This window comes from Channa argus, chromosome 2 (genome assembly GCF_033026475.1).
Source record: "Channa argus isolate prfri chromosome 2, Channa argus male v1.0, whole genome shotgun sequence".
NCBI lineage: Eukaryota > Metazoa > Chordata > Actinopteri > Anabantiformes > Channidae > Channa > Channa argus.
This window is the reverse complement of record NC_090198.1, coordinates 14,641,397-14,654,442: the sequence shown is the minus strand read 5'-3', so window position 1 is coordinate 14,654,442 and position 13,046 is coordinate 14,641,397. Positions and strand designations below refer to the sequence as shown.

The window sequence follows — 13,046 nt, the reverse complement described above, 5'->3', positions numbered from 1 at the left end:
TAATATTAGAGCTAGTGGCACAATTTCATTAAATGTTCACGATTTTTCATACTAAATGTTTTTTGCCCTGGAGGCTATTTGTTTTCTTCGATCCTAAAATGGTGTCTGTGTCATTAAAATGACCTTAAAATATTGTATTAATATAATATAAATATTTAGTAGACCACACAAGACTTTTCATGTCCACCTGTGTCTTGTCCAAAGACCGTTGTAGTGGCACCCTTCCAGGTGGATGCAAGTCCTATATTAACTATCTACCAATATAGAATAGGCAATAAAGGACAATATTAGAAAAATCTATTTCTCACATAAATAATTAAATCAAACGAACAACAATACATTCTAAGACTAATAATGCACAGTTTGGGGGTGTGGTGGGCTTTTAGATCATAATGTATTTATAGTGCCCCCAACCTAAACATTTTGGCCAGTGTTATCAGGAATAAAAGAGTGTGGGCACCGGCAGTATGTTTTAATAGTTGCTGTGTGAACTACTACTATTCCACAGAGCCCGTGGCAGGGAGCGTGAAGTGGTCTTCCTCGGGTTCGCCCGTCGCTTCCGTTAGCTCGGGCTCTCAGTATGCGGAACTCCCTGCGGACTGATGATGAAGAGGATGTTGTGAAGGCAGGTTGTAAGTGACCGAGCCACCCGTTCATCGAGCAGAGAGGCGTACACAATTTTGCATCATTTATCACAGGTCAGAGCAGTTAGCTAGCCTGCTCAGCCGCCATATGCAGCTCGTGTTTCCAGTGTTGCACCGTATTTTCAAAGAAAGTCGACGGAATTCGGACGGACACCGCTGCCCTTCTCACTGTGCGACCGAGGAGACCAGCCAAAACCCAGGCCGTCACCAACAGCTGGCTTCGGTGCGGGCGTTAGCGGCTAGCGGGCTAATGTATGCAGGTAAGGGTGTTCTTACTTAAATGTCCGAGCCATTTAAACCCGTCTACCGCATTTACAGCGTATGTTCTGAACAGTCATCTGGTGTCACCGCCGTTTGTCAACATTTGGTGTATGGTTACTAAAGAGATGGGGTGAACTGGCCAAGCTACTGTTAGCAGCTAGGCAGCTAACTAGCTAATCCATCCGTGGCGTATCAGAACGGATGTGAGAGGATGCATCTTTGGGGTGAACATCAAGGCCTGGTTCTTGTCATAAATATATAAAAACGGTATCACAGCCACAGGCTTAAACGCTCAGCTATATCTGGACAATCAAGAGGCGTTGGCATTGCCTTATCACATTAGTCAAAACATGTTTCATTTTAGCCTATGTCGTTACTGTAATCCTCCTAGTTAGCTTGTCAGGGAGTAATATCACACCACACGTCGTGACAGAGGATAGTTTCTATGATATAAGTAATGACAGCATCCCTTTAAAATCGTGTGTCATTATAAAATCATCATGCATTACATAAAGCGACATAGTAACCAGCCCTGGTAGAAGGTAACTAAGAATATTCACCACAGTCCTTACCTATAATTTTGAGATACTGTTAAAGCACTTGATTATCTCTATTTCATGCTATTCCACCTAACTTGTTCTAAAAAAAGCAGAAAATAGAACATATAAAATACATATGAAATCTCACTAACCTTTTTCTCTGGGATTGAATATTTGTACTGTATTTTGTAAGTAGATCTTGCTGTGAATTCTTCTGTTTTTTTTCTTTGTATTTTATTTTGGCATACATGTGTTTTCACTTAAATAAAGAATCTGAGAAATTATTACCTCTATACCTCTTTCAAAAACCCAATGTTAAGTCACAAAGGACAGTACATCATCTATTGGTTTTTGTGTCTAGATCTCATGTTATAGAGATATGCATATCATTATTATGTAATACACACTACCTCCCTGTTGGTAAAGAACATATTCAGTTTGATGTGAAAACTAGCATTTTGGTACATGATCAAAATGCAATCTGTCACTAAACTACTGCACCCAAACACCACCCGTATTGCGCAAGAAAAAAGTTAAAATCTTTTTTAAAAAATGCATACAGTTATTTTAAGGCAACACAGCTTTCTAAGTGCTTTGGTTAGATGTATTCTGTGATCACAAATGGAATAGCAGGCTAGACTAGGTTTTAGAATCCTGGCTCTGCACCTGACATCTTATGAACTAATAAATTAATAAATTATTAGATAAATAGACAGGAGAGTACCCTTATTGATTATGACAGATCCAGAACACCTCTCTATCATTTTGGTGTAACAGGCTTTATTTTCAGAGGAGCAAAATCGTTTTTATAAGTTGTCAGGCCGAGGATATTTTTAGATTAGTTTAATAAGAAAAGATTGTTATCTAAAAGTGAGAATGGAGTGATCAGTGCTTTCTTATTGCACCCTTTATCTCTTCTCTATTGTCTGTCTGCAATGAAGTAATACTAATTCAGTGTTCTCATCACAACTTACTGCTTGTTCACTGTGACTGGCAAGAATGGTGCCGATGTTGGAGGCCTGTGAATCATATTTATCTCCTCTGTTCTTACATAACCAGTGAGTGCTGCCTGCAAACCACTTTTACCAGATTCATCTGCTGTGTTAACCTGGACATAATTTTCTCTTTGAAGATCACAGAGTGTTGTGGTGTTTCTTTTATTTCCTTTTATTTCAGCAACGGAAAGAACACTCAATACCAAGCTCACTCACCAAATACAATCTGCAAAGTGGTGCTATATCCTCATCTAAAAATAATCCTGTGGTCCAGAATCTCTGTGCTGGATAGGTCTGTCTCCAGCTCTGTGCTTCATGGAATATTATAGAATAGAATCATAGAATAAGTATTCTGCAAAGGCCTAGCCCTCACTTTTGGAATATAGGTTATTTTTATTTTTTTGTATAATGTATGTAGGATGTTGTTGAAATTATACTTCTCTGTAACTAGTAATTTCTGGTCAGAAGGTTAAACTTTTAGCAGCCTCCAAACTGGTTATGATTGTGCGTGATTAGAAATAGCTTGTATCGTGTAAAGAACTAGCTCTAAAAGTTTTATTTCGATGGTATAGATTCTTACCAGAGCAGATGTAGCTGTGCTGTCTAGTCACAGTTTACTTTGAACTTCTTGCTCATCAACATGCAAAAGCCAGTAGAAGACTGTCAGACCTGCAGTGCATTTGAATATTGATACCATGCGTGATAAGTGCTGACATTAAGCCCACTGTGTAGTGCTGTTTGAATTGTCTTCTATGGCACCAGAAACATACTGTTGCATTGGACAGCGTTAGCCAGTTTACTCATCCATTAATCCTGTCAAGTATGAACCAGCTTTTCCTCTCAAATACGACAAAACATGATGATTTTAGCATCGCTACAGTGGTACAAATGTGTTTTTATGCTAATGTGTCAGTGAGAATCTCCAAAATGTTTTCTCGAAATAGCCCACGTGTCTTGTGCATCTCTGTGGATGGCGATGGTGAAGCTATTAAAGTTAATTAGCACCATAATGCATCTGAATCCTATTGTGATAAAGTCACCCACCCCTTATGTCCACTGGATGCTGCGTCAAACGCAGGTGGTGCCATTGCTGCTGGGGTTAAGGGAAGGCTGTGTCAGGATGTGTGTATACGGTCCCACTAAATGCAGGCCATCTGTCTGCCCTGTTTGTGAGCCTGGTCTGTGTGGATGTGGACATTCATATGAAATTGAAGTAAATGAATTTTTATTCATGCGGGTTGTAATGCATTTCTGCAACAATATATTATTGTCTTCTCACAAATTGATTGTCATCATTAACAACGAAGTGGGTGTTAATGAACAGTTTTGGGGCCTTTCTGGCAAATGATGTCTACGAATTTGATGGTTACTGCTGAGGCTGCTGACTAACATGAAGTACAAAAACCAAGGCTGCTCTAGGTTATACTATCCCTGAAATGTATCTGCTGGGCAATGCTGCCACTAAGGAAACGTGACACAGTATCTGTGCAGATTGACAGTGACACAGTGATGTCTGCTTGATTGTCATTCACAAACAGCTTCTGTGATATCACTGAGGCAGGACAATCTACACAAAACGTATTCATACTCACCATTTCTTTAGTCTTTTAAAACACTGGAAAGATATCTATCTATCTATCTATCTATTTATCTATCTATCAATCTATCAATCTATCTATCATGTTGAATTGACAAAATCCCCTAAAAGTAAATATAATTAAGTTTTTTGTAGTCACTGCTTCAAACACTTTTTTTTTTTCTCACCCTGAATTTTGCTTCCATATAATGGAGACCTGTTCATTTCAAACCTGTGATACATTTTTCCCCCAGGTGCCCCAAGTAAATGGTGGGCAACAATGGCTAGAGTACTAGTTATTTTAGCCTATCAGTGCATGCTTAATGGCTTTAGTGACTGCTTTAGGTTTAGAGTGTTTGTGTTTCAGGGTGGAGTGTCTTAGGCATGTGGCTTTTGTTGGTGCGTACACGATTGATTGGTATACATGGTATGACACTCCTTTTACTAGACTCTTGTTATAGGTGCTAATTTGGACTTGTGCTATCAGGTAGGTTGTAACATTTATGATTTATTTGTCTCACATCCCTTCTTCATTGGTATTTATATTGTATACGTTAAGTGTGGCTTTTTCAACAGTCTAAAGCATCAGGAGTCAGGTTTTGGTGCTTGGCTCTTAAACTCAGAGAGCAAAGGCTTTTTCTTACAGAAGCCATTTTGTTTAAAAAGCATTCTGGGAGAAATTTCTCATGGAAAAAACAGACATATCAAGTTCTCCACTGACTGTAGTCTAAGTAAGCCAGATTCCACCTTGGTTACAAGGTGCTTATTGAAATTTTATAGATTTTGTGTCACATTAGATAGAAAACACAATGTTAAGCAGCAGTTAACTAAAAGATGTAATTGAACCAGGTTACGTTTTATCCTAACCTTTCCTATGATTGTGCCAGTAATGTGTCACATTCTGGCAGCTAATAATGTAACATGACATGTCTGGAGGTATGTGAAAACAATAGGGTTTCTGCCAAATAAATCACCAGCATGTGTAAATGTGAATGTTTGACTACATCACACAGATGTAAGACTCATGCTAAAAGCTGTCAATGGATTTATTCCACCAAGGCTCCCAAGCTGCTTATGATACCAGCAAGCCTCCACTGGAAAGTATTCTCCTCCAATTCTCCAACAGCAGCTGACATAATAGCTATAAAAAAAAAGCCCCAATCAATTCCAAAAGACTTGAATATAAGAATTTACTGTGCATTCCATCCAATGTGTTTAGAAGCATGACTTATTATTTAGGGTAAAATCTAGGCAATGTTTTTGTATGCTGGAGTGTAGATACTGATGTAAGCATGTCATGTCTGATGTCCTTTGTGCTAACAACATGTTTAATTATCGTCCTTATACCCATCACAGTGTAAAATGGGATTTTTGAATGTCATTGTCAATGCAAGTACACATGACATTGCAATGCTATTTCCAACTGAACCCCCATGATGTTTGATAGAAAGCAAGCTTCTAATGCCAGCTCTGTCACATTCAAAGACTGTTCTCCCACATTCACATTTTCCATAAGCTGTCAAACAATTGTAATGAGTTTTAGAAATTGAAAAGGTTTTCAGTTTCTCCTCAGTGGTCTATACCATAAAACAAGTTTAACTTATTCTGGCTTCACCAAACATTGGCCACTCTGGATATCATGAGGCAGGCTATCTATTGTTTGTCTGAAGTGTAGGTTTTCTTATTAGGCTAAGAACAAATTCATATGAAAAATGGGAAGTTGTCAATTAAACCTGAATTTGCTCCTCTTCTTTTTTCTTTTTTTTACTCATTTGATTGGTCAGTGATTGGAGTCTGACTTTTACAGGCTTTGACTTGATCCTTTGAAGTTAACCCCCTCTGGAGCAGTATAGCTAAGTTACCATGGTGATCTAAGCCAATCGAAAAGAACTAGCTTTGTAAAATCAAAAAACCCAAACGTTATCTAGATAACCCACTAATATCTCTTGCTTGTAGATGGCCCATATTCCTTTATAATGCATGGGGTCTACTCCATGGTTAATTTCATTGAGGTCCTAAAAACAACCTCCAAAACGATATTAATCTTCTGTTTTTGTTTGTTTTTTGGTGTGTTTGTATTACAGGTCTGACTTAGTTGTTTTTGGACCATCACAATGTTGATCAAGGAGCTTCAACATTATACCTGAACCTGTTGTGCTGGAAAACCACCACTGAAACCAGAAACAACATAATATTCTAGATGTCGTGACATACAAGACGTTGTCAGACCAAGATGGAGAAAAAGAAAATGTGTCCACGCCTTCTTGACTACTTGGTGGTGGTTGGAGCAAGGTAAAGTTTTAAAGAAAAATCTGTTTTAATTTAAAATATATAGACGACTGTAATGTTGCTTTTAAAACTAAAGTTAATGATGCCAGTTGAGTAAGCACCTGTCAAGTTTTTGATTGATATGTTAATAAACAATTTCCGCTATCTTGATGAGCTGTTTACTTCTAATGTAGCCACAGTTATAGTGACTTAACCCACAAAGGCTTTGTTAGACCAACAATTGTACTGTTCTTAAAACTGAATGCACCGTAAGTCCTTGCTGTAACTTGAAATTTTCAACCTAACATGCATTGCCTTTGGACCACGCAAGCAAGTGGAGAACATGCAAATAGGAACCCGCAACCTTTTAGCTGTGAGGTGCCAGCAGTAACCACTCAAACCACTGTGCTGACCTTTTCTTAATTACATTTCAAAGCGAATTAAAAATTTGATTATAAGGAGAAAAACCTGGACTTTTCACAACAAGCCTATAAACACACATTTACCTCCAGCTTTCAGCCTTGACTGTGTGTAACATGGACTCACAATCAACTTTACAGTATACATACTGTATAACACCAGCTTATGAAAAGCACAATATTACCTCTTTAAATCTGACTGTAAAGCTGAAAATAACCAGTGGCGCAGAATGGCAGAACGTCTCTCCACTTATTTGTGCAATTGAGCAGGATTGAATTGATCATCCAAAGTAAAGGTGGATACATGAAATATCCAAAAATAAAAGGACAGAGGCTCGTTATCCAAAGGTACACTGACAGTTGTGTACAGATAGGCCTTTCATTGTAGTTTGGTCTAGTTTTAATTTGTTAAACTATGACAAAAAATAATTATTTGTTTTTCATGATGATCAGACTAAAACTAAACTAAACATAACCTTTGAAAATGAAAACTATAACATATACAGTCTTACTCAACGACCAAAATCTAAAATCAGAGGAACAAATGGACATAAACAGACTGGACATAAACAGTCTTAATACAGAGTCTCATTCAGTCACCTGCAGCATCTGTAAAATCAAGCTGTAAAATCAATCTTTAACTCCTCATCAGTTAAATGCCCTAAATATCCCAAAAGTTGATTTAGCCACTTGGCTTGTCACACAACTGTTAAAGAATAGCTTCTTACAGTATGTTCAGTAACATTTTGTGTCTGCCACTTGACATGACTGGGTTTATGAGCTATATGAACCCGCTGCGAATTAAACAAGTTGAGAGAGTACTATGAGTGCAGCACCATGTCTACATTCAAAAGCGAATGTTAAGCTAACATTGTTTGCTAAGGAAGTCTTTCTGTATTGGTCCAATCAAACAGTTTAGCTTTGCCTCTCAAGCAGAACCCAGTGAATATTTGTTTAGACATAATAAAGTACAAGTGAAGCAGCCTCTGAATTACTCTGCAGAGCAAAGAAACGTACAGTTTGGACAGACTTTTATCTCTCAATACACATGAACAGCATTTCTATGGTAACTGTACACAATACAACAAGAAAGAAACAACTGTTGCTTCAAAACTTTTAAATATATTAATACTGAATAGGCAGGGCTATACACGTTAAAAGCACACGAGAAAAAGACAAAACTAACACTGGTAGTCAAACATTTTGTTTTTCAGGTGAAGTAGCTTAATTTTTCCTTGGCTAAACTAAATTGAAATGATTTGTAGTTGCTCTTAGTAATACTGACCAGGTGTATACTAATTTTGTTGTACATTAAACTTTGCTGCCTTAAAAAGCAAAAAATGTTTTATGTATTTTCCCTCTAGGCAACCAAGTAGTGACAGTGTGGCCCAGACACCTCAGCTTCTCCGCCGCTACCCATTGGAAGACCACCACAACTTCCCGCTCCCACCAGATGTGGTGTTTTTCTGCCAGCCAGAGGGCTGTCTGAGTATACGCCAGCGTAGGGTTAGCCTTCGTGACGACTCTTCATTTGTTTTCACGTTGACTGACAAGGACTCGGGAATCACTCGCTATGGAATCTGTGTCAACTTCTACCGCTCTTTTCAAAGAGGCCATCATCGTACTCGTGGGGACAAGAGCAGTCACACAGAGGTAGTAGTACAGACAGCGGAGACCGCTAGCGATGGGTCTGATGGCAGCGGTGGAGGCCCACTGTCAGCGCTGGCTCCACCTAACAATTCTGAGTCAGCACAGCCACCTTCCTGTGGAGAAGAGTGCGGGCAAACAGGTGTCGAGCTTAATGCTGGAAAGTCCCCACAGCACAGACGAAGACATACTAAGATGACAGCCAGGAACCGCAACAGCACACTGACCTCGCTGTGCATACTCAGCCACTACCCTTTTTTTTCTACCTTTAGGGAATGCTTATACACTCTTAAGAGGCTGGTGGACTGCTGCAGTCAGAGGCTAACACAGCGTGCTGGACTCCCTCGTGCCACTCAGAGGTGAGAATTAAAATAGCATCTATAAATGTACGTGCAGCTCTTCTGTAATTTGTTGAGACAATTTGGTTGACATTCCTGGACATTAAAATATAATTGTACTATTTTAGTCAGTTTAGTTTTTTTTTTTTTTTAAACCAGCTTCCTAATGCAGAGTAAATTTATTTTTTGTACGGTGGCGCTAAAAACGTTTCTAGGCTCAAATATTGTAGCATGAATATACAACAGTCTAATTGTTACTTGCTGTGAAATTGTTAAGCACATTCATGCATGAAACATGATATCTTAAAATATACCTAAGATACGTAATAAGTTAGATACATAATATCTTAAAATATAAAAAACCGAATAGAATGAAGAAAAGGAAAATTAAGTAAATACATGTCCTGCTTTATAAGCCAATCTTTTTTTTAATATATATATATTTTTTTTTTTTTTTTAATGAGAGTCTTTCACAGTGTTCTTATTGTGTACAGTGCTAATGGTGATTCAGTGCTAGCTGCTTTCTTTCTTCTCCCATCTGCTTCTTTCATTGTCAACCTGTTCTGTGTATGTTTGGTAGCAAAATTGATACAAGAGCTTTTGTCTGTGGCACCATGCAGTTTAGCAGGCCATCTGCAGCTTGTGTCATGTTTTCACAGTACGCTTTATGCTAGCACCCTCCACCTTGATAATAAATAAAGGCAAGCAAATTATCTTTAATGCATTTCATCTGGTTCATTTTAAACGATACATGCAATAGCAAGTATTGCTTCATCCAGTTTTACAGGTTTTGCTAACGTGAAGATATAAACCTAAACCAGAAAATAAAAGCATGAAAAGTGTGTAGAAGCTTGGAAATCATTCTGAAGTTTTTTACTTATTAGACTTACAGCAACTAAAGTTGATGTTTTTAATTAACCACATGGGGTGATATATTCATATTTTATTTAAGCTGCTAAAAGACCCACACCCACAGCTGTACACTTCATCCTGTCGTGATGAGCTACGGCAGTATTTTCACTGCCTTTTTGGGTTATTTGTTGCCATAGGTGACTCAATAAATTACAGATTTGGAGTGACAAAGTGTTAATTAGGCTGTCACATCACACTAGCTTAGACTCAGTATGATTGCTGGTTTTCTCCCAAGGTGCATATTTTCTTCACTAGCTTCATCTATATAGCTGTTAGCTGTAGAACCAGAAGAGCTTTTCCTCTTATCACTGCAAGAGATTGTAGGAATATCTAATGTGCAGTAAATCTTATATTTTGGCATTTTTTTTCACTGGCAACATGTTACAGCACATCCTCACAACAATATAGAACTGTGGTTTGTATGCCAACTCAGAAAAGGCTATTTAAGCCAAAGGCTGATTAGACCTTTGTATCTTTTTCCCTGACATGGTTGAAATGTGGTGTGGCAATGACAGAGAAGGAGGAGAGCCATTGCATAATGGCTGCAAGTGCTTTGTTCTATGGCAGCTCTGACAGATTGAGGTCTCTGGCTGCCTTTAGGTAGCAGCTGCAGTTGGTGGGAGGGGTCCAAAAGACTAATGATTCATCTCACCCATGCTACACACAAACACATTGAGCATACACTCTACAAAGGTTTAATGGCACCATATGGGTTTAGGGTGGAGGGTTTTCATATCAATGTTTCGGCAATTTCTTAAGAGCTTTCCCAGTGTTTCAGTCTCATTTGCTTCATCTCACTTGCTCATCATAGAGATTTTGCTGGGATTCTGTCTTGTTTGTTTTTTTTCTCCAGGCCTGTAACTGTTTCCTACAATAAAATGAGCAAATGTTTTAGTTTAATCTCTTTTGATCTATGAAAATCATGTTCGACTGATTTTACTACATATACTAGTAAAGCTTAACATATTAAACATAAGTAAGCAAGAAATTAAAAGTCACTGTACTGTATATAGGTTAAGCATTCATGCTTACACATTGTGCAGTGTTTTTCCCTGTAGTGCTCAGTAAATACACCTTTATTTGTTTTTTGACATTTCATAGATCAAGATATCTGAAATAATTGTCTTTACCTTCACCTCAAAGAAGGTAGCCCCGATGTACACATCAGGTTCTAAATATAAACATGCTTTTTGTCCTTCCCAGGGACACCATGTGGCGGGTGTTCACAGGTGCACTGTTGGTAGAAGAGAAAGGCAGCCAGCTGCTGGCCGACCTACGGGAGATTGAATCATGGGTGTACCGGTTGCTGCGTTCACCAGTTCCAGTGGCAGGTCAAAGACGTGTGGATGTGGAAGTGCTGCCCCATGAACTCACACGGCCACTCACCTTTGCTCTGCCTGACAACTCCCGTTTTTCCATGGTTGACTTCCCTCTGCACCTGCCTTTAGAGCTGCTGGGTGTTGATGCCTGTCTTCAGGTCCTCAGCTGTGTCCTGCTAGAACACAAGGTAAGGACCGATGAGCAGTGAGTTCTCGATCCAAAGTCATGTCACGCTTTGTCATTTCATCTTTTGTTTTCTGCGCTGATTTTTCAAGAACAGGAGCTGGAGATGTATGGTTGGCTTCAAGCTGCAACCAGTTCCCCTTTGGGATTTTATTATACACATGAGCTGATTGTTTCAAAGAGAAAAGATAAGGAAAGCTGTTTTTAGTAGGTTGAGATTGGTCAGTCACACAAGGGCACACAGCTTCCTTCCAAAGAACATTTTTAAAGCAAGAACTGCCCTGAGTGATTTTCGTCAGACATTTTCTGTTAATCAACCTTTACAGAGGTTGATTTTATCAGTGAGGGGGGGTGGGACAAAAAATTTAAATGTCAATACCTCAAAATTTTTCAATTTGCTCGATTTTATTGATATGGTGCCACCATATCACTCTTTTCATAAAACTAACGTAAAGTGAAACAGCACTGGCCCTGGACTCCTTGTGGGGAGTGCCCAATGGGCTGGAGACAGTCAAAAAAACAAAACTGCACAAAAAAAAGCAAAACATATTTCTGCTTTTTGCTCTTATAATGCACTTATTTTATAAAACAGATTTACTAGTAATATGTACATTGTGTACATGTACACTATCTGGGCCATTGCTCTGCCGTTCAGTCTGTGTTTCTCAAATCTAGAATTATTTGGCCACCTTATAGAGATCTGTTTGGTATTGCAGCTTAAAATTATCATCAGTTTCGGTGCTCTTTGCAAGGCTTAACAGCCGAAAATAAATTCTTATTCAGTATGAAACGTTCCCATGCTGTATTCATCCTTTTTGTTTTAAGTAAAGCTGAACTAAGTCCTGCCTTGAAGCTTTCAGAGTGACTTCCTTTTAAGCACTTTGCACTGACACATGATTTTTTTTGTAAAATCTCATTTCCTAATATTGTTCTTACAAATCCAAGGTTTAATTATGGTAAAAAAAAAAAGGAATATGAATGGATCATAAAAAAATGCGGTCCATTTGCATTATCTTAAGCAACCCTGTACTTTATTAAAGTAAGCTGATTTCTTAGCAGTCGCGTAAATGAGAAACCTTGTTACTGTAATTGGGGTAGGGGATAAGGGAAAATGGATTTCCCCAGGTCTATGTAACCAGGTTTGTAATCAGCTTTTTACGAGAGCCATGTGGAGGAGGAGTTGTGGCTCTAGATACAGTACAGCTTGTCCCCCAACTAGAGGTCCAGTCGTTTAGTCCACAAGTCCTCCAGTTCACATGTTGAAATGTCCTTAAGCAAAACACTAAACCCACCTTTTGTCTGCCACTTGTAAGTTGCTTTTCTGTTTTCTGTTGAAATATATACAGAGAATTATTGGATACCTTCACTGATTTTGAACTTGCTACTTTTGGTTCTAGTTTGGGTAGTACATGTTTTTATAGCTGAAAAATGCCTACAGATGACATCACTTCCAGGAACCTTTAGTTCAGATTATTTCATCTTGTTGCTCTTTACTATGACGTTTCTAATTATGGTCAACCTGCTTTTCTGGAGCTCCTTCAGATGACATTATCTAAACTCCTGGACTAGTTTTTCAGCAAGAAGCAGAGATAAATATTTTAATATAAGGACGTCAGAGGGAAAGTTTAAAAGTATTGATGTACATTTATACCGTAAACTAAAGCCATAAAAAGCAAGTTGCCTTTTAAGTTTGTTTGGCATTTAAATTCCACGTATGTCATGTATTATTCTTCTTTTGTATTTCCTTTATTATCAGGTCATTCTCCAATCCAGAGATTACAATGCTTTGTCTATGAGCGTTATGGCCTTTGTGGCCATGATTTACCCTCTCGAGTACATGTTCCCTGTCATTCCCTTACTGCCAACCTGCATGGCCTCTGCTGAACAGGTAACGTATAATTTGTTATAGATATAGTTCAATTAATTTGAAGATTTATTTTTGTT

General features: G+C 38.4%; 1 protein-coding gene across 25 annotated transcripts in view; it reads left to right on the top strand.

Annotated features, from left to right (window-relative positions):
* Positions 1–474: 474 nt before the first annotated feature.
* The window catches only part of madd (MAP-kinase activating death domain), a 46,468-nt gene continuing 33,896 nt past the window's right edge, over positions 475–13,046 (top strand). For 12 of the 25 annotated variants that reach the window (XM_067495685.1, XM_067495681.1, XM_067495682.1 and 9 more), the window contains exons 1-5: positions 476–904; positions 6,100–6,307; positions 8,067–8,708; positions 10,803–11,106; positions 12,859–12,990. In XM_067495685.1, coding sequence (XP_067351786.1) covers positions 6,249–6,307; positions 8,067–8,708; positions 10,803–11,106; positions 12,859–12,990 — 1,137 coding nt within the window. In that variant the 5' untranslated portion in view covers positions 476–904; positions 6,100–6,248. Of the gene's footprint in view, positions 905–6,099; positions 6,308–8,066; positions 8,709–10,802; positions 11,107–12,858; positions 12,991–13,046 lie in introns of all 25 variants that reach the window. The other 13 variants (XM_067495684.1, XM_067495686.1, XM_067495687.1 and 10 more) reach the window with 2 other exon arrangements.